General features: G+C 45.6%; 1 protein-coding gene across 1 annotated transcript; it reads left to right on the top strand.

Annotated features, from left to right (window-relative positions):
• The first annotated feature begins 12,568 nt into the window (after positions 1–12,568).
• LOC124248198 (BPI fold-containing family A member 1-like) lies at positions 12,569–18,446 on the top strand. Its single transcript, XM_046678041.1, has 6 exons — positions 12,569–12,728; positions 12,877–13,033; positions 14,486–14,593; positions 14,903–15,052; positions 15,946–16,018; positions 18,411–18,446. The coding sequence occupies exons 1-6, from the start codon at positions 12,569–12,571 to the stop codon at positions 18,444–18,446; spliced, it is 684 nt and encodes a 227-aa protein (XP_046533997.1).
• Positions 18,447–22,512: the final 4,066 nt, after the last annotated feature.

Genomic DNA, 22,512 nt, shown 5'->3' with positions numbered 1-22,512 from the left:
AGGAGAAGAGAAGGAGAATGGAGCAGAGAGCTTGTTCGAAGAAATAATAGCAGAGAACTTCCCAAATCTAGGGAAAGAGAGGGAAGTCTGTGTGAAAGAGGATTCCAGATTTCCCAGATTTGTCAATGTAAAAAGATATATTGCAAGGCATATAGCAGTAAAACTGGCAAAAATGAATGACAAAGAAAGAGTACTAAAAGCAGCAAGGCAGAAGAAAATAGCCTACAAAGGAACCCTTACCAGGCTTTCAGCAGATTTCACTGTAGAAACATTACAAGCTGGGAGAGAACTGCACGGCATATTCAAATCTTTAAAAGACAAAAATATTCAGCCAAGAATACTCTATCCAGGAAAATTAACCTTCAGATATGAGGGAGAAATAAAAACTTTCCCAGACAAACAAAAGCTAAGGGAGTTCATAGCCACAAGACCCCCCCACAAGAAATCGTCAGGTAGGCCCTACGACCTGAAAAAAATGGGGAGAAAAGGTCACAAAACACAGAGTAAGGAGATAAATAGGTATACAGAATCAGAATAGGATATCAAATATTCAACTATAGCACTAAGATAAAGGAAAGGAAAACACCAAAACAAAGATAATCCTGTCATTTTAGCCACAAACTCACAACACAAGATGGGATGAGATATGAGAAAAACAACTTAGGAGGGGAGGAGGAAAGGGACGGAGTCAGTTTAGACAAAGGAAATAAGAGGCCATCAGAAAATGGACTATCTCATACAAGAAATTGTGAATACAAACCTCAGGGTAACCACTAAACAAAAAAGCAGAACAGAGATATGAAGAATAAATAAGGAAAAAACAAAGAAACACACCATTAAAAACTACATAATTCAATGGGTAGACCAAAACATACAGGACAAGAAACAAGGGAAATGCAGGAAAACTGGAAAATGAGTGATAAAATGACAGCATTAAGCCCTCATACATCAATAATCACCCTAAATGTAAATGGACTGAATTCTCCAATAAAAAGACAGAGTGGCAAGATGGATTAAAGAACAAAACCCAACAATTTGCTGCCACCAGGAAACACATCTCAGCTCCAATGACAAACAAGCTCAGAGTGAAGGGGTGACAGATGATACTCCAAACTAATGGCAAACAAAAGAAAGCAGGTGTTGTAGTACTCACATCAGACAAAGTAGATTTCAAGATAAGACAGGTAAAGAGAGACAAAGAGGGGCAGTATATAATGATCAAAAGGACACTCAATCAAGAAGAAATAACGTTTATAAATATCTATGCACCCAACACAGGAGCACCAAAGTTCATAAAGCAACTATTAACAAACCTAAAAGAAGATATTAATAATAACTCAATAATAGTAGGGGACCTCAACACCCCACTCACATCAATGGATAGATTATCCAGACAGAAAATCAACAAGGAAACAGTGGAATTAAATGAAAAGCTAAAGCAGTTGGACTTAATAGACATATAAAGAACACTCCATCCAAAAACAGCAGAATACGCCTTCTTCTCAAGTGCACATGGAACATTCTCAAGGATAGACAATATGTTGGGAAACAAGGCAAGCCTCAATAAATGTAAGAGGATTGAAATAATAACAAGCATCTTTCCATTCATAATGCTATAAAGCTAGAAATTAATTACAAGAAAAAAGCTGAGAAAGTGACAAAGATGTGGAGACTAAACAACGTGCTATTGTACAAGCAATGGATCATTGAAGAAAATAAAGGGGAAATCAGAAAATATCTGGAGAAAAATGAAAATGACAACATACCCATACCAACTCATACGGGATGCAGCAAAAGCTGTATTAAGAGGGAAATTCACCGCAATACAGGTACACATTCACAAACAAGAAAAATGCCAAATAAGCAATCTCAAATTACACCTAAGTGAATTAGAAAAAGAAGAACAAACAAAGCCCAAAGTCAGCAGAAGGAGAGAAATAATAAAAATCAGAACAGAAATAAATGCTATTGAAACAAAAAAGGCAGTAGAAAGGATCAATGAAAGAAAGAACTGCTTCTTTGAGAAGATAAATAAAATTGGCAAACCTGTAGCTAGACTCACAAAGAATACAGAGAAAAGGCTCAGATAAACAAAATTAGAAATGAAAGAGGAGAAATAACAACAGACTCCACAGAAATACAACGGATTGGGGGCTGGCCCATGGCCGAGTGGTTAAGTGCACTCCACTGCAGGTGGCACAGTGTTTCATTGGTTCGAATCCTGGGCACGGACATGGCACTGCTCATCAAATCATGCTGAGGCTGCGTCCCACATGCCACAACTAGAAGGACCGACAGCGAAGAATATACAACTATGTACTGGGGGGCTTTGGGGAGAAAAAGGAAAAAAATAAAATCTTTAAAAAAAAAAGAAATACAATGGATTATAAGAGAATACTATGAAAAACTATATGCCAACAAAACAGATCATCTGGAGGAAATGGATAAATTCTTAGACTCTTACAACCTCCCAATGCTGAATCAAGAAGAAACAGACAATCTGAATAGACCAACCACAAGGCAAGAGATTGCAACAGTAATCAAAAGCATCCCAAAGAATAAAAGACTAGGACCAGACGGCTTTCCTGGGGAATTCTACTAAACTTTCAGAGAGAATTTAATACCTATCCTTCTCAAGATATTCCAAAAAATTAGGGAAGATGGAACACTTCCTAACACATTCTATGAGGGAAACATTACTGTGATACCAAAGCCTGACATAGACAACACAACAAAGGAAAACTAAAGGCCAATATTGCTGATGAACATAGATGTGAAGATCCTCAATAAAATTTTGGCAACCTGAATTCAGCAATACATCAAAAGGCTCATACATCATGATCAAGTGGGATTCATCCCAGGGACACAGGGATGGTTCCAAATCTGAAAATCAATCAATGTGATACACCACATCAACAAATTGAGGAATAAAAACCACATGATCATCTCAATAGATGCAAAGAAAGCATTTGACAAGATCCAACAGCCATTTGTGATAAAAACTCTAAACAAAATGGGGATAGAAGGAAATTACCTCAACATAATAAAGGCCATATATGACAAACCCACAGACAACATCATACTCAATGGACAAAAACTGAACTCTATCCCTGAGAACAGGAGCCAGACAAGGATGCCTACTATCACCACTCTTATTCAGCATAGTACTGGAGGTTTTGGCCAGAGCAATTAGGTAAGAGAAAGAAATCAAAGCAATCCAAACTGGGAGTGAAGAAGTGAAACTCTCACTGTTTGCAGACAACATGATCTCATATATAGAAAACCCCAAAGAATCCATTAGAAAACTACCAGAAATAATCAACAACTGCAGTAAAGTTGCAGGGTACAAAATCAACTTACAAAAATCAGTTGCATTTCTGTACTCTAATAATGAACTTACAGAGAGACAACTCAAGAATACAATTCCATTTACAATTGCAACAAAAAGAATAAAGTACCTAGGAGTAAATTTAACTAAGGAGGTGAAGGACTTATACAGTGAAGACTATAAGATATTATTGAAAGAAATAGATAACAACATAAAGAGGTGGAAAGGACTCCATGAACATGGATTGGAAGAATAAACATAGTTAAAATGTCCATACTACTCAAAGCAATCTATAGATTCAATGCAATACCAGTCAGAATCCTAATGACATTCTTCAAAGAAATAGAACAAAGAACACTAAAATTCACATGGGGCAACCAAAGACCCAAATTGCTAAAGCAATACTGAGAAAAATGAACAAAGCTGGAGGCATCACAATTCCTGACTTCAAAATGGACTGCAAAGCCATAGTGAGCAAAACGGCATGGTACTGGTACAAAAACAGACACACAGATAAATGGAACAGAACTGAAAGCCCAGAAATAAAACCATACATCTACGGACAGCTAACCTTCGACAAAGGTGCCAAGAGCATAAAATGGAGAAGAGACAGTCTCTTCAATAAATGGTGTTGGCAAAACTGGACAGTCACATGCAAAATAATGAAAGTAGATCATTATCTCATGCCATACACAAAAATGAACTCAAAATGGATCAAAGATTTTAAGATAAGCCCTGAAACCATAAAACTCCTGGAAGACAATATAGGTGTACGCTCTTTGACATCAAACTTAAAAGGATCTTTTTGAATACCGTGGCTTCTCAGACAAGGAAAACAACAGAAAAAATAAACAAGTGGGAGTTCTTCAGACTAAAGAGCTTCTGCAAGGCAAAAGAAACTAGGATCAAAACAAAAGACAACACACCAATTGGGAGAAAATATTTGCAAACCATATATCCAATAGGGGCTAATCTCCATAATATATAAGGAACTTGCACAACTGAGTAACAAAAAACCAAACAGCCCGATCAAAAAATGGGCAGAGGATATGAGCAGATGTTTTTCCAAAGAAGATATACAGATGGCCAATAAACACACGAAAAGATGTTCAACATCACTAATCATCAGGGAAATGCAAATCAAAAGTACACTAAGATACCACCTTACACATGTTAAAATGGCTATAATCACCAAGACGAAAAATAGCAAATGTTGGAGAGGGTGTGAAGAAAAAGGAGCCTGCATACACTGCTGGTGGGAATGCAAACTGGTGCAGGCACTACGGAAAACAGTATGGAGATCCCTCAAAAAACTAAAAATAGAACTACCATATGACCCAGTCATCCCACTACTGGGTATCTACCTTGAAATCTAACTTGAAATCAACAATCCAAGGTGACCTGTGTACCCCTATGTTCGTTGCAGCACTATTGACAGTAGCCAAGACATGAAAACAATCCAAGTGCCTATCGACTGATGATTGGATAACGAAGATGTGATATATATACACAACGGAATACTATTCAGCCATATAAAAAGACAAAATCATCCCATTTGCAACAACATGAATGGACCCGGAGGGAATTTTACTAAGCAAAATAAGCCAGACTGAGAAAGGCAAACACCTGATGATTTCACTCATATGTGGAATATAAACAAACACATGGACAAAGAGAACAGTTCAGTGGTGACCAGGGGAAGGAGGGTGGGGGGCTGGCACAGGGGTTGAAGGGGAGCACTTATGCGGTGACAGTCAAGAAATAATGTACAAGTGAAATTTCTCAATGATGTAAGCTATTATGAATTCAAATTTAAAAAATTGTTAAAAAAAAAAAAAAGAAGCAGCAGCAGCATGTCACTATAGCCCTTGGAAAGACTTCTAACACAAATGGATGCATGAGAGTCCCCTTCACTGTGGACCTGGGATGTGGAGGGACAGACATGCTGGTGACTGACACTGCCTCTTCTCCTTACAGAACAGGCTGCTGCTCAGGAACTCAACCAACTGTGAATCCAGCCAACCCTCCACATGCCAGATTTAGTGTCCTCCAGTGATTCAGTGATGATTGGAAGGACATTCCCCAGAGAGGGGCTTCCACTGCCCCGAAGACCTTTGCCACAGACCCTGTGGACGTCCTGTCCTCTCCCATAATAAATTCTACCTCTGAAGGTGCAGAGGTCCCCCGGCCTGGGTCCTGAGGTTTAGGGTCCAGAAGTCAGACTTAATGAAGGTCCATCTTGAGAATAAGTGTATCTGGGTTTGCTCATCAGCCCAGAAATATCTGAGAACACACTCTTTCTTTTCCAGTAATTTTCAGCCAGAAGCCCATCTATGGGTTTGCTCATCAATGCATGTAAGGCCCTGTGGAGATTTCCCATTCACTCATTCAGTCCACCTACAGTTATTGAGCACCTCCTACATGCCAAGCTCTTTGCTGGGCTCCAAGGGAGTGTAGAGAAAGGGTGATGGAGTGGAAAAGCATAAATGTTGGCACCGAACACATCTGAGTTCAAATTCAACCCAGCCCAAAGAGCAATTCCATGAGGGTGTGGACCACGTGCACTGGGGAGACCAATGACCCCAGCCCCAGTGCAGGGCTGGCACAGCATGTGAGCTCAGCAAATATGTGAGCTTAAATGGTGGATGAATGGTGGTCCTATGACTCACTAGCTAGGTTTGGGACAAGGCACTTTCCCTTTTGCTCTTCCTCACCTGCAAAGTGGGAAGAGAAATCTCACAGGATGTGGAGCAACAGGGGCCCTCACACTGTGGGTGGGAGGTGAGTCGTACGACCACTTTATCAAACCAGGTGGCGCAGACCACACAGGACTTAACCTCCACACTGCAGGGCCAGGCCCTAACAAAAATTTTTAAAATAAAAAATATTTACCATGCAGGATGTTTGTAGGAGTATGTGGAAAAAATTGCAATGTTTATTGTGTGCTATTTCCATGGGAAATGCTTATTAAAAGTCATTTGATTCATTGTTAATTATTTGATTAATGACTCTTCAATTCTGAAATATTGATCCTTCCCTCCTCTACCCAAGGGCAGGGAAACCATACTAAGAAATCAAGGGCAGATAACATGGACATATTAATAATAGGAGCACACACATGTTAAGACATGGCATGCGCCAAGCTGGGTGCTGGGACCTTCCATTCAGCATCTCAGCAAATCCTCACAGCAACCCCATGAAGTACGAACCTACTATCCTATTTTATGCATGAGGACACTGGGCTCAGAGAGAGAAAGTCCGTTGCCCAAGGTCACACAGCCAGGAAAGACCAAGTTGACTGCACTCAGGCAGCCAGACTCTAGAGCCCACCCTCCTGACCTCTGTAAATGCCCCCTGCAGTCTTCCCTCCCTTCCTTCTGACACCCTCCCCACACGCTAAGGGGAAATGATGAAAGACGTGCTCAGCTGGATTGACAAGCTCAGGGAAGGAAGTGTCCACAACTCAGAGATGAAAATCTGGAGAGAGCCCCATGTCTCTAACTTTCAATTCTGACTCCCTAATCCTCCAGGGCAGATTGGGGGTCTCCTTCAAGCGGCCTCCTTGGGTTTCTCCCCTTCTCTTTGCTTCCATTTTAAGGTTCGCAGAGCTGAGGATTCAGCGTGTTTTCTCCTGAAAGAGCTTGTTGCACAATGGACTTGTATTATGATACTGAGTCTGGGATGGGGGGTAATTTAACCATCAATTCAGCCCTGAGTGCTCAGAGGATCGCTCCAGCGCTCCTTGTCTGTGCCTGTAACTTCCAGGCCCTTCCACTGCAGAGCTCTGACTGTGCCGGCGGTTGGGCTACGAGCTGCTTGTAGCCCCATTAACCCTCTCCCAGCCCCAGGATGTGGGTGCTGTCAGCTCCACGTGATAGGTGAGGAAACTGAGGCTTGAAGAGGAGAAGAATTGTGCTCAATGTCATTGGCTGACCTGGGCTTGGAACCCCAGCTGCCTGATTTCTCAGGTGGGGAGGCTCCAGAGAACATGAGCGGGCACTTTCTGAACTGAAGACTCTGAGATGCAAACTTGCTCCTGAAGTTGAGAGCACTGAAGCTGGACAGCCCTAATGACACTCTGACATCACCTCTTCCCTCTGAGTCGACCTGGGGCAGGTTACTGTCCTCCATGAGCCTCAGTGTCCCCACAGGATTCTCAGAGATGGGATAAAGCGCTAGTGTCTTGTAGAAAGGTATCATTATTATTAGCTGTAAATGTAGGGAGGAAGATTAATCTCCAAGGTAAGTGGAACTTGACTTAAGCAAAGTCTATTTAAGAAAATTTATTTCTCATCAAAACTGGAGTATCTAGCTCTCTGTGAACCCTTTTTACCCTCTGCCCCTCAAGAAAACCACTGGGGTTTCTAAAGCCATCGGAAGGCCCCCCTCCAACTCAGCCCCCTCCTGACCCTCCTCCCAGGAAACAGAACCAGCAACCCACTCCCACGTTCTAGAGAACAGACCTTGCGCAGGTCAGAGCCGCTTGAAAAATAAAATTAGCTCTGCCCTTTAAAAATGTATCTCTTGATTCAAAAAACGATACCAGTAAAGGCTCTCAACCACAGCCACAATCTGATATGCAGGAAGAAAGGAGCACCCCCTCCAGTTTCTGAGGAACATATAGGGAAGGCATTGACGTCACCAACACGGAAAACACTGTCTCCAAATGTGAGCGGCGTGTCCTTCCACGTTTCCTCACGCCCCACGACTCCTGCCCTGTTCAGGACAGTGGAACATGCAGCCCTGTGGCTTCAAGGAAGGGCAACTTTGGCAGAAGCAGAGAGAATGCTTTTGAATTTCCACAGCCCGGGTCATTGACAAAATGGTAGTGACAGAGAGCAGATCAGTGGGTGGGGGAGGGTGTGACTATAAAAGGGCAGGAAGAGGGGGTTTTGGGGGTGAGGGAGCTGTTCTATATCCTGATCATTATGGAAGCTACATAAACCCACACAAGAATTAATATTCATAGAAATGTGCACCAGGAGAAAAAGCTAACTTTACAGTAGGCTAATTTTTTTAAAAATGTTTTTGTCTAGGTTTTTCAATTTCAAAACTCAGAGCATAGGCGACATCAAGGATAGCACACATACAGTGAATTGAAGCAAGGTTTCCTGTCCCCAAGACTAGAAAACTCCCCATGTTGGGTTGGTGGAGTGTGAGGATCCAAGAGAAAAGAGGAGAACATAGTTCTGGTGGGTTCTGGAAAGTGTCTCATGCCCTTGCGGCTCCCCAGGCAAAACCTGGCGTGGGAGGAGGGACGCAGAAAACCTAAGTCAGTGGATTCAGGAACAGGAGGCATCTCTGCCCATGTTCCCTTGAAGAGCTAAGAGAAAGGATGAGACCTCAGGGAGAGAAGATTAACTGGACGGTCTAGAGGGGTCCAGGCAGAGGGGCTGGGCTGGCTCCCCTGGTCCTGCCCAAGGAATTAAGAAACAGTAGGAAAGTCAGCGTGTCTAACAAGGAAATGAGAAGTAAATGCTAAATCAGAGAGGCATCTGGACAGGAGGGAAACGCAGGGTCTCCCCCATCGGGGACCAGATGGCATGTGGATGTCTCTGTGTTTCCAGTCAGAACAGGGACAGGGCAGCCTCCTTCAGATGCCTCAGCAGAAATGAAGTCTCTAGAACAAAAATAAAAGCCCAGGGCAAAATGGGGAAGTTTCTGTTACCCAGCAAAATGGCATTTGATATGATAACAAAACTGTAGATACATTAGAAGGAAAAACATCTAGATCATGTGTTTATGGACAGGATTCCCACCAGCTCCCCTGACGTTATCCCCCACAGCCCTGTGAGGTGGATGTCACCCTCCCCTTTTACACATGTGGAAACTGGAGCTCAAGACTTGGAGAGACTTGACTGGGTCACAGCATTTGAAGCAGGGCCATCTGTGCCCTAATCCATCCCCTTTCTGCCAGAATAACAGAAGCCGCATCCTGGCTTCAAACCAGAGGCTGTAAGAGCCCAGTAACTGGCCGCACGGACTTAATCAGTCCCCTGACTTATCTGCCTCTGTTTCCCCAAAAGACAGTAGTAACTTGACCCCACCCATGAGAGTTGCACCAAGATAACAAAAACTAGGACCCCTTTGAGGATGACTGACAGCATACAAGCTGTGGGAAGACTCTAGCGAGTGCTTGAATGGATAATGGAGTTCAAAGCCACCGCCCCAGCCCTTGGAGTCATTGGCCAGACTCTTTCAGGAAGTGGGAGTGCTTCCAGGGAAGACCTGGAGGGAGGGCAGCGTGGCCCACTGATTACAGGGACGTCAGACACAGAGGCAAATTTTGACTCCATCACTCACTTGCTGTGTGTCCCTGGGAGGTAGTCACCCTCTCTGAACCTTGGTTGCCTTATCTGATGATTGAGGGAAAACCATACCAAGCATTCCTGACAAGACAAGATTCAAATATGGAGAGCCCCCAGCACATAGTGGGTCCTCAAGAAATGTGCATTTCCACCTTCTCTCTCTGCTTTTGCTAATAAGGCATTAGGTTCAGCAGGGCAAGACATGTTCTTGATGCTCTAAGACCTTGATCTCTCCATTCCTCAGTATTTTCACCTGTAAAACAGATTCCAAGACCCAAGTGGTGTGGACAAATGCTGTTACTTCCTGTGTGGAAGGGAAGAAGAAAGGGTAAAGGTAGAGACCAGGATGCACAGCATCCCTCAGGCCTGAGAAGCTGGAAAGACTTTTCCAGGATATAAAAGTGAAATTTCAGGAAAGTGTGAAATTCAAGGATGCAGCGAAGCAAAATGGTAAGTGAGTGTTCAGAAGGCATCTTTGTCCCTCAGCTCAGTGACTCAGAGAAAGAACCGGAGTGTAGATGCCTCGGCCCCATCCCACTGTGCAACTCTGGATGTGTCAACTCACACCCTGAGCCTCAGTTTCCCCTTGTCAATGGGGGTCTTCATTCCCACGTCACACAAAGTTACCAGGATTCATGAGATGCTGTATGTGAAAAGCAATGCCAGGCCTGGCATACAGCAAGAGCTCAGCAAGTGTCAGCTGTTGACACTGTTTGTATGGTTATTAGTATCCAGTGAGTTGAGTTCTGACTCTGCCACATCCTCCCTGTGTCTTTGGGCACTTGTCCCTGCTGTGCCTTAGTCTCCTCATCTGTGGAGGAGGAGCAGCAGCCCCTCCCTCCCAGCGTTCTGGTGAGGATGTGTCACCCCCAGCATGGAACTGTCATGCAAGAGGGACTCAGATGTCCCAGAAGTAGGGAAATCAGAGACAGATTCTCTTTTTGACATTTTGACAATTTGGAGAGAAAGAATAGGACCAGGAATGGAAGAGCCTAGATATGAGCCCGAGATCCCTTCCTGGTTACAGTTGGCTGCCTCCCCTAGTGTTCCAAATTTGATCTTCCTGGCCACCTCAGAGCATGGGTCCCCAACCTGAGCCCCACTCATGGAACATGAAGTCTTGAGCAACAGCCCCTTCTCAAGTTGTTCTCTGTTTATCTTGCTGATCAAATGTCTTAACTGTCCCACCTACTTATGTGATTGGCAATTATTTAATTTAGAGAGCCCTGAAGGACTCCACCAGACTGCAGAATTCTGAGTTATCTAGAAACCCTTCACCTGATCACACATTTCCTGATTCCTACACTATAAAAGAGGCTGCCTCCTCAGCAGAAGCGAACAGGAGAGGGGAGAGGAGGCCAGGTCAGCCGCCAGGACCTCTGAGAAGCCCAGGTGAGACCTGCCTGATCTGCTTCTGCTCCGCTGCCCAGGGCAGCAGGGGTCCCAGGCTCCTCACTGTGGGCTGGGCCTTGGCTGACTGCAGTTAGTATCACTCATTGGGGGTCTTTCAAGAGAAACAGAGCTGGGCATTTTGTGGGGAGTGGGATGGTCATTCACTCTGCTTCCCTAAGAGACCGGAAACCTCAAAGTAGAAATGCTCAGCAGCAGGGAATTTGATGGTGATGGGGAGCTCATGGCTGCAGGGGACACTGAAGAAATTCCACGTTCGGGTTCTCTCATGTGTCTGCTCTTCATGCCCTAAATCAAAATCTCTACAGTAGGAGTTTTAGCTTGAGTTTGCACTTGTGGATTCGGATCAGGATCCACAAATCTAAAATAACCCAATTTTGTACATTCTGATGCATTTTTCTGGGACTAGGCTCCTTAGCTTTCATTAGATCCATAAAAGATCTGTTTCCCAAAAGGGATTCAGAGGCCCCGATCCAAGTTACCTCCCCAGGCAAGCCACCACAGGCTCTTTCAATCCCAGCCGGCCACAACAAGGATGGTGCTTTGGAGAAATCAGCCAGTTGATGGAATTTTGTCCAAAACAGGTGTCTCCAAAGTGTAGGAATCAGTCCCAATTTTGGGCACCTTTGCTGGCTGTCAAATAGGCCCTTGAGAGGGTTGATGGCATCTGGGAGAGGATGGTGCAAAAGGCAGTCAGATGTCAGGGGTTGCCCCAGAAGTCACTTCCAGATCTGCTTGTGGGAGAAGAGAAAAGAGAAAGTGTAAGAAAGATAATGTGTGTGTGGAGTGTGTGTGTGTGGAAGGGGCTGAGGGGAGGGTTCAGAGACCTACCTCTGACCACAACTCTTCTATTAATTTGCTGTGTGACCTTGGGAAAGTCATTACCCCTCTCTGATTCCCTGGTTTTCCTGGTGCAATGAGGACTTTGGACGGCCACAGGATTTCCCGAGCGCTGGTCTGGATGAGATGGTGGCTATGAGGTGTGAACTCTGACATTCTGTGACTTGCAAGGACTTCCACAAACCATTGAGGGCTGGACCCAGACCGAAGGACGTAATGGGGATAGTGGCAAAGCAGTTCAGTTCCTCAGCCACATCTGTGTTTAACTTTTCATTGACTTTGTCTAATTCAAACCACTGTGAGCAAGCTCAATTGGAGAGTCAGTCTGATGGTCACTTAATTTAAACAGACGCTTCTGGGTCAAACAGATCTGGCTTTAAATCCCATCTCCATTGTGTACCTGTGACCTTGGGGGAGGTTATCTAAGCTCACTAGGCCCCCATTTCTTCACCTGTGCAATGCGAGTGATGAGTGCCCACGTCTTAGGGTGTGGTTGGGATGACATCGGTTACTGAGTGTGCAGTGCTCACCCTGAGGCCTGGCGCGGAGGAAATTGGGAGCAGTGTTAGCTATGGATCTTCTCTCCCTGGTGTTCTGGGGGAGGGCGCAGGTGGATCAATTCCTCTCTGGTATCTGTGTCATGCTGGACTGCTTGCTCTGTTCTCAGATAGAAAGAGAGAAGATGTTTCGAATTGGGGCCCTCATTGTCTTCTGTGGGCTCCTGGCCCAGACCACAGCCCTGCTGGAAGCCATGCCCTCGCCCCTGGACCCAACTCTGCCCTCGTCTATGATTCCGGACGTGGAAGTGAGTATCCCAGATGTTCCCGGAAGCTTGAGCAGTGGTAAGTGAGAGTCTGTGACTTCCTGTTTCAGCTGTGTGTGTGTTCAGCTGTCCAGTGGAGGGAGGGGGGCAGGGATGAATGGGGGAGTGGGGCTAAGGATGTGGAATTGTCCGATCTGACCCCCGAGGATCCCTATACCACTTTCCAGCTCTCAGCCATGGCTTGCTCTCTGAGGGTCTGTTGGGCAGTCTCGAAAATCTTCCACTCTCGGATGCTCTGAAGGCTGAAGGAGTCACTTCCAGAAGCCTGTTTAGGGGCCTGCTTGGGAAAATGGTTTCAGCAATGCCTTTCCTGAACATCATTGAGTGAGTAGCACTGAAATAGGGCCTTGTCCCCAGCAGAAAACCCCCATTGGAGATCTGACAGCCCACCCAGTGGCCCTGAAGGAGGGCAGGGGTGGTCTGAACATGAGCCCAGGACTCAGTCTGAGACCCTTCTCACAGTCTGGTAGGGAATAACACCCTCTTGAACCAGTAATTGCCCCCAGTCCTGAAGCATGTCCTGAGTCCCCAGTATCATCTATAATCCTCCCAACAGCCCTTTGAGGTTCATTTGATAAACCCCAGTTTACAGATGGAAAAACTGAGGCACAGAAAGGAGCCTGTTCTCACACAACTTGACTGATGTGGAGTAAGAGACCTGACTCCAATTTACTCAAGTCCAGGTCAAGGCTTTTTCCATCACACATGATAATATTGTGCTCCTCGTCTGTGGAATCCCTTAGAACATACGTGGCCTTTGATATAAGCAAGAAAGTGTAAGCTTCTCTCCTCAATTATATCGTCAATGTGATGTCCATGCAATAATCTAACACAGTGTTTCCCACGAGACACCTGAGAGGTCTCCAAGCAAGGAGCAATAATGGAAAGCTTGATGCCAGGGAGCTGGAGAAGTCTGAGTCCTTCAGAGGGCTGGATCAAAGCCATTTCCAAGATTCCTTCCCACTCAGGTGCTTGCTCCTGACTTGAAGGGAGACAGATAGCCTTGAGTTTGATTTCTAAATTCACCATGTACTTGCTGGGTGACCTGGAACAAGGCACTCAGTCTCTCTGTGCTTGGTTTCTCCATCTGTAAAAAGATTATGGTGCCCACAGAAAGAAACTGTTGGGGGGACTGGAGAGAATGTAAATCTCATGGCACAGTGGCCGGCCCAGAGAAGAGGCTTACTTCCATCCTCTCTCCATTCTCTCTGACTTCCTGTTCCTCAATCTCCATGAGAAACATGGCTGATTGACCTGCCATTGGAGGTCATGGCAGGATGAGTGACTCCTAACGGTAAATGTTTATGAAAGACCTACTCCAGTTGCCCGTATATCATCCACTCATCCACTTACCCATCTGTCCATCCATTCACCCATCATTCATTACATCTAACCACTTACTTTTCCATGCACCCACCCACGTATCCATCTACCCACCTGTTCATCAATCCACAAAGTCAACCAACGTGGAGTAGATCCTTTCTTTGTAAGTCTCTAAGTTGGCATACAGGATACAAATATAACCCAAACACAGTCTCTATCCTGGAATAGCTCGTGGACTTGAGATGAGGAGAGGGCCATGTGTGTGTCGGGATCTGACTCAGTGCATAGGTTGGGAAAGACTGATGTATGACTCAAAACCCATCTGGCTTTTGCTGCAAGACACCCCTTCTGGGTAGCTCCACCTCTGGGGTGGGTAAAGTTTGGTTAAATGTGTTTCTAGCTTTGGGGCTGGAGGACCTAATGTTTCTTCCTCCAATGTTGCTCCCTGGGCAGTGTGAAGGTCACTAATCCCCAGATGCTGGATCTTGGCCTTGTGAAGAGCCGTGATGCCCGTGGTCTCTATGTCATCATTCCTCTGGGCATGACCCTCAATGTGAATGTGTGAGTGGCTCCAAGACAGGATCAGAAGATGATTCACCAAAGGAGACTCTGATGACCATGGGGAACCAAAAAGGGGGCGTTGAAGTTTAGCAGACATGAGTCTCCAACTTCAGCTCTTTTGCTCCTATACTGAGTGACCTTGGGTCACTTGGGAAACTCACTTAACCTCTTTGAGCCTTGGCTTCCCCTACTGAGAAATGAGAGGAGTACAGATGTGGGCTATGTGGAGTGAGGTGAGGGTGGCATTCTTAGCAAGAAGAAAAAGCCTCCTCTGCCTTGGAACGTGGTAGCAGACTGTCTCCTCTGCAGGCCCCTGGTCGGAAGTCTGTTAAAGCTGGTTGCGAAGCTAAATGTCAGCGCACAACTCTTACCTTTGAAAGATGACGAGTACAACTTCTACGTGGTCTTTGGCAGCTGCACTCACTCCCCTGGCAGCCTTCACATCATCTTGCTTGAAAGGTGAGGCCAGAGAGGTGGCTTCTGCTGCCCAGAGACAATAGGATGGGATGATGGATGGATGGCTGAGAAGATGGAACAATGGGAAAATGGATAAGTGAGAGGATGGAAGAGTGGGAAGATGGATAGGAGGGAGGGAAGATGGATGGATGGGAGGATAGAGGGATAGATGAGCAAGTAAGTGGATGGGTAAATAGTCACTTATCCCTCCTGAGGCTGGATTGACTAATTTTATGCTGGTTTAGGCAACAAGAAATCTGAGTTCATGTTCCAGCTACCAGAGGGGCATGGAGAGAGGTGGAGGGCTTCCTGTGTGAACTTGGACACTGCTTCCCAACTTGAGTCTCAGCTTCCTCAGATAACGGTAATATGGAGCTACATCGGGGTTGCTGACAGAATGCACTAAGATAATCGGTTTGAATGTGCTTTGTCCCAGTAAGGGGTAAAATAGCTCTGGAGCTTAACTGGGTTACGGATTTCAGTAATTGTCACAAGGGACACTGAGTCTGGCATAATATGGAGGAGTCGTTCTCATCATGGCTCACATTTACTGGACACATATACTGTGCTTCACATGTATCATCTCGTTGAATCCTCATGACAACTGCATACTATTCACTGTTCAACCATCTATAGATTCTACAAAGTCTCATTGCACACCTACTGTGTACTGGAACAATGTGTTTATTCTACACACACCTACTGTGCACACTGCTGTGTAGGGTGTCACTCCCTTTGGATAGGCCCCTTGGTGTTTGCTGGCATGTGGGTGTGGATGGACAAGGCCCATTCTCAGTTTCTTGGTGCTGAGACTGCCATGGGCACAGTGGCCCTTCTGAAGGCTTCTCCATACCAACCCCACGCCTCTGCACCACCCCATGGCTTTTCCCTTTCAGATGGGTCCCCGTCCCCTTTCGTTGCCTCTCCGAAAGACTCGGCAAGATCCTTCCTGGGCTGGTGCAGGACAAGGTAAGTGGGTAGAAGTGGGGGCTCCTGATCCTTGGCTCTTAGAGCTTATCAGGCTGAAAGAGGGCCCTGGGGTGAGCTTTTTGAGTCCCTCAGCTTGATAAGTAAATTCCTTCCACCAGTCTATCTCTCTATTCACCCATCTGTGCGTGTTTCTTCTTCCCATCTTTCAAAATACATTGGTTTGTGCCTGCTCTGGACCAGGCCCTGTGCTGGTCCAACTACAAGTCAACAGGACTGGCCCCTGCCCTGAGAAGCTCCCAGCGCAGCCCCCTATGGCACAGACGAGCACTCTTCCAGCCCATACTTGGGTGCCTCCTATAACCAGAAACTCACCCCTCCCAGAGCAGTCCACCCTGTTTAGAAACAGATGTCACGTCACAGAGTGAACAATGGCTCCTTGTGTGATGGCACTTCACACACAAGCCTTCAGTCTCTCCTCTGCCCAGTGTGGATGTGGGATTGCTGAGGATCAAACACTCTCAGACACAGAGAAATGATAGAAAATCTCCCCAGATAATCCATCCTTGGGATGCTGCTGCTTCCAGGATCCACCTACAGTGCCACTTTGCCTAACTCCCCTCTCTTCCCGGGTCAGCTGTGCCTTAGGCTCACAGGGGCTCTCAGCAGCATGGAACTCACCCTGGTCGAGGCCACTGTGGGTAAGCCCCGGCTCCCCCTCCGCAGGAGCAATGATTTCCCCTGAGGAGATCTGTCCCTGCGCACCATAGGATGCTAGCTCCCTCCAGCCTCAACTCTCCCCAGTTTGAGTTATTTTGTGCCTTGATTTATCCATATGTGTTGAGGTATAGACCCTGCCTCCCCCATCATCCCTGACACTGAGAACAGCTGGGCTGGTTGGTGGAGGAGGCGAGGCCCCCCTGCGTGGGCTTGGACGAATCGCCAGAGTCCCCATTTCCTGGCCCCAGGCCTCAGGGGCATGTGAGGTAACCCAGGACTCCTTCACACTGAGATCATCACTCTGGTCTATGGTGGTGGTGGTTTTTTAATTTTCCAGACTTGATTATCTATGGGCAGGATTTTGCCTTGAATGCCTAGGCTTCCAGGAAGGGACCGGCCTCTGCTGACCTGGTGAGTGTTGTACCCCACTCCCCAGGATTTGGGAGCTGGCTCCCAGTAGGGGGCAGCAGGGACTTTGGGACAGTGACATCCAAAGAAAGAGACAAAGAGCCACATAGAGAGAGACAGAGATGCACAGAGACCTCCACAGAAATGCTGACAGAGATGGAGAGACACAGGTGGCACTGCATCATAGCTACAAAGAGAAACACAGATGGTCATGGATACTCACAGACACATACACACATGCCTAAACACGTGGTCACTCAGACCTATAGAAATCTGTGCAGACATATAGAGGCACACTCTCACACCAGCATGCTCACACACATGTGCACACATTTGCAGACTCATGATGTGCAAGTACTCATGGATACACAGACAAACACTGAATCAAATACATGCACAAGAAGCCCTCTACTCTAGGCCTGGACTACCCTTGTGACTGAGACAAGATCTCTATCCCCAGGGTCTTAGCCTCCTCCCCTGCATCTGGAGGGTGGGTTTGATGATGGGCCAATGCCGAGAAAAGCCAGTGACCTTGAGTTTCCAATCTGATTGGGGTCTTCTCCCAACAGAACCATTTCCTGCTGTTCAATCCACTCCCTGCCCAGCTTCTGAGGGCTCACAAAAGGATGTCCCATGTTCTGGACAATGACATGGCTGCTGTTTGAACACCAGGGCAGCATTCTCTCTGAGAGAATTGCTCCCCATCCTTTCCCATTAGGCATTTGTTATATTCCATATTCCTCACCAAATAAAATTGCTCTTCCCATGCACAGGGAGCCTTGTTATTCTTAAGCATAACTTGAGGCTTCATAGGTTGGAAAGAGCCCAGGCCTTGGCAGTTTGTGCCATAGAACAGAGTTTGGGCCTTACATTGGAGATCTTAATGGTCTTAAGCATGTCAGGGACATGTCCAGATGAGTGTGGATTTCTGCTGTCCTTAGGAAGGGTGGACAGGGGGTTGAGGGCAGATGTAACACTCTAGGCAGAGATGAGGACACATGGGTTACTACACAAGAAGTGAAAATGGCAGATTTGAGAGGTGTTCAGGAGGTGAACCTGGAATGGTGAGGGAGCAGGTGAGGCTCCTATCCACGTCTCAGGTTGGGGAGCCTGAAGGTAACTGGAAATATGGGAGGATGAATTGATTCCAGCAGGAAGGTTATGCCTTTAGCTGTGGCCACTCTGTGTGGAATTGCCTGGGAGACCCCGAGGAAGACGTCCAGGAAGCTGATGGATACACAAGTCATCTATTGCTCTGCTTTTGCTTACAAGCATCCAGTTGTACTGACCTCTTTTCTGTTCCCAGCAAGACGATGAGAAAGATAACAACAAGAAAGTGTAAGAGGAAGGACAAAGGGGTCCAAAGTGTTCATTACTAAAGTCTTGAGAAAGATAGGCATAGAGAGGTGTCTTTGGAATTGTAAATAAAAAGATAATCGATGTTCTGGATGAGACTCATATTTTTGGAGGAAGAAGTCTGATTTTAAGTAAGTGGGAAGAGGTAGGGATGTAAGGAAGTTGACACTGAATGCAGATAAGATTCATGAAAAATTGGAGGCAAGAAAGAAGAAGAACAGGGCTGCTCGGGCTAGGGAAGGTTGTCCCCTCAAAGAAAAAATAAATACACTGTCATTGTTTAAGGTCCTTAGAGGACCAGCCCAACCCGTTCACCCCAAAGATGAGGAGACCTGAGGCCTCGGTGTGTGTGAATGACTTGCACAAGGTCACAGAGTGACAAAAAGGCAAATCAAGGCCTGAAACATCCAAGACTTCACAGAAAACCATGTCCGTTTCTCTTTGGGAGACCCCACTGACCTTGTGAGAATGAGCAGATTCAGGTTGGTGATTCTCAACCCCTGCCGAACATCTGTCATCAGGCCCAGAGCCATCACTCTCCACCTACTCTTGCCAGAAACCGACATGGCATCGTAGGGAGACAGTCCCATAGTTCAGAACTGCAGGAAGGCTTATCGTAGGAAACCAGCTTGTGTCTTCTGGTGAGGATATAAGGGAGGAAGCATCATCCAGGCCCACAGAAGCACGAGATCTTTGAGCTGAGGATGAGTAGTTAAATCCCCTAAGCAGCTGAATGATCATTGTGAATGTCACCTCAGCAGTGACCTGAAGGACAGAAGGAATTTGCAGACTGGAAACCAGCAGTCAACACTGATTGGGCTTAGGGAGAATTCAGGCATTAGTTACTGTCATGTCCTGTCTGGGCAGGCATTACTTCAGGACTGAGACACCCCCATGGCTGAGGCCCCAAGACGCAAAATGCTTAGGACAGGCACACACACCTGGGACCATCAGCACTGGTCCTGCTGCCCTGTGACTGTGGCACCAAACTGTATTCCTGCCTGGACACACAGCCACTGCCGACCTCTGGATACTATTTTCCCACTGTTCCCTGGACTTCTTCCTACAGCCCACAGATGGGTCTTTCCCTCCCCTAACAATTTCAATTCCTAACTAACTAGTCTAAGACCCCCCTCGATACAAAAGAGTCTGGCAGGGGGCCAGGTTTATCAGAACACATTTATGACTCTTAAATAGTGACAATATTTTCATTTTGAAATGAAATAGAGAGATTTTAAAATCTCTCTAGTAGGATATCAGTGACAATAGCATATTAAAGACCTTGGAAATTCTCTCCTCCACAAAAGCAATGAGAAAACTGGCAAAAAAAAAAAAATGTCAGAGCAAACATTTTCACAACTTCTGAAATTAACCAAAGCTTACAGCAATCTAGGGGGTGTTTATTCAATAAAAATTGCTGAATCTTGGTGAGAACAGTGAGCTTTGTGGTGTTTAACTTTGCTTAGTCCCATCTCCCACTCTGCAGCTCCACAGTAGACTTGAAAACCAAACACCCACAATCTTGGTGAAAATCAGTCTCCTGGCAGCCACTGGAGGGAGGCTGAAGGGGGTCAGGACAAATTCAAAGCCACGTTCCAAGAGAATGGTCATTATTTGACCTGCCTGATAGTTCCCTGGAAGACCCCATTCTCAAGGCTGTCTTTACCTGATCTGACTCAGAGCTCCCCCAGTCAGTATGAATAGCCTTTCCCCAAGGATTTCTGACAAAATGGTAGACAGACCTTAAGACTGGGTCCCCAGGAGTTTTTAATTCTCTAGCTAGTCCACATTCAGTTTTCAGCAATTTGTCATAACGACCTTTGAAGGGTCCCTCTTGGTTACTGGCTTCAGCAGCCTCACCTTCAGGTAAGCTGATCTTGCCTGTAATTCTACGTGTTCATCTATCTCTCCAGATTTCAGGATGGCAGCTTGCCCTAGGACCACACTTCTCTGACAAAACTGAGAGAGTTGTTGATTTTCAGTTTGTTGAGCTCTTTTCTTGCTGTGAGGATGGGAGTGACAGCTTCCAGGCTCTTTACGTGTCAAAACTGAAATTGAAAGTCTGGAGTTTTTATAATTTTCACCAGTTACATTTGTTTCACTGGTGAATTGGCCCCCAGAACCCCTCATGCTGCCATCCTGAAAGTGAGACTTCTTTGGAGGTTGTCACCATTATTTCTTCAAATTTATTTTCTGCACCACTCTTTTCTTCCTCTTGTTTCAGGACTCTGATGATATGAATGTAGACCTTTTGTCATAGTCCCACAAACTCTGAGGCTATGTTCATTTCTTTCAGCTTTTTTATCTTCGTCTTATTCAGATTAGATAATGTCTACTGATTTATCTTCAAGTTAGTTGACCACTTCCTCTTCCATTTCCATTGTGCTGTTGTGCTTATCCACTGATTTTATTTTTGCTTTTACATTCCAAAATTTCCATGTAGTTCCTTTTTAAGGTTCCATTTCTCTTCTGAGACTTTTATGTTTCGGTTTATTTCAAAGATGTTACTACTTAGTTCTTGGAGCATGGTGATACTAGCTGCTTTCAAGTCACAATCTGTTATTTTCATTATCTAGATCATCTCAGAGTTAGTACCTATGGGTTGTCTTTTCACCCGAGAATTTGCCAGACTTTCCTACCTAATTGTATTTCAAGTAATTTTGGACTGTATGCTAGACATTTTTAATATTATGTTATGGGAATCTGGATCTTGTATAAATCCTATGGAGAACATTGAGGGGGCTGGGTGTTTGTTTTGTCATGGCATTGACCCTGTTAAAGTCAGGATAACCCATTAGATTCAAGTTCCAACCCACATTCTCTGGGCTGTGTTTTTCAAAGGAGATTTCTTCCACTGTCTTTACTCATGGTGGTCCCTCATTCCTACCTTTTGGATCAGAAAGAGAGGACTTCTTTTGAAGCTGTTTGTGTTCATACCTGTGTGTAGTTCCATGATTCATGCTGCCATTGAGTCCAGGATGAAAGATACAGGGGAGATAAAAACCCAGGAAACTCACCTATGGATCATTCATTCTTTAGGTTATGATTTCCTTCCCCATTCACCTGCCATCAGTTATTTTTCAGAATCCTCAGAAAGCTACCTCATTCACTGTGTCCCAGGTTTTAGTTTCATTCAGTAGGAAAGAAAGAATGGATTATGCTTATTCCATCTATTTCAAGTCTCCAATCTGCCAAACCAGATGGCTTATGGCAGATGAGTATGGATTACCAGAAATTTAACCAAGTGCCCTCACAGTTGTGGTATACTTACTAGAACAGTTGACTGCAGCCCCTGGTGCTTGGTATGTAGCTATGGATCTGGAAAATGTGTTCTTTTCAATACACATCAGATGATGAGTTCAGAAGCAAATTGCATTCACTTGTGATGGACAATGGCATGCATTCAGTCTCGCCCCTGCTCTCTGTCACAAAATAGTGTGCAGGAGTCCTCCCTATTTGTGTTCTAGTTACTATTTCTGTATAATATATCATCCCAAAATTGAGTGACTTAAACAACAACACTCATTTCATGATATTCTATGGTGTCTGTGAGTCAGAAATTTAGGAAGGCTCAGGGGAAGTTGTGGCTCATAGTCCTGCATGTGACTGCAACTTTACTTGTAATCACTTACTTAACCCTCCACACAGCCCTTTGAGGTATGTACTGTTATTAATCGCCTCCCTCTGCAGAGACACAGAGAGGTTGAGTAAAATCCCTAAAATCACCCAGCTGGGCCAGATTGGGGCTGGAGCAGGAGCCAGGCAGCCAGACCCGCAGGAGGGAGATCAGAGGAGCTGTCGCTCATCCTCTGTCAACCTCCCCATACCACACCCACTCTGCTTTCCAAGGTGATCCCACACCCCCCACAGGAGTTCCAAGGAGACTTCATACTCATTATTGAGCCCCAATTTTGTGCCAGGCTCTGCTCCAAGCATTCTTTGAGATTAATTTGACTAATCCTCCAAATAACCCTTGAAGCTTGAGTCATTATTGCCCCATTTCACAGGCGGAAAGTCTGAGACAGAGAGATGGAGTCACTCGCCCAGGACAC

Source organism: Equus quagga, chromosome 12 (genome assembly GCF_021613505.1).
Source record: "Equus quagga isolate Etosha38 chromosome 12, UCLA_HA_Equagga_1.0, whole genome shotgun sequence".
NCBI classification, from domain to species: Eukaryota; Metazoa; Chordata; class Mammalia; order Perissodactyla; family Equidae; genus Equus; species Equus quagga.
The sequence above is the reverse complement of the archived record's forward strand: the minus strand, read 5'-3'. Positions and strand labels throughout refer to the sequence as shown.

Excerpts from the sequence above, each read along its gene's own strand:
- LOC124248198 (XM_046678041.1), top strand. The coding sequence starts at position 12,569 with ATGTTTCGAATTGGGGCCCTCATTGTCTTCTGTGGGCTCCTGGCCCAG. Across the intron at positions 13,034-14,485 it reads CCTTTCCTGAACATCATTGA|TGTGAAGGTCACTAATCCCC; the intron begins GTGAGTAGCACT and ends CTCCCTGGGCAG. Across the intron at positions 14,594-14,902 it reads ATGACCCTCAATGTGAATGT|GCCCCTGGTCGGAAGTCTGT; the intron begins GTGAGTGGCTCC and ends TCTCCTCTGCAG.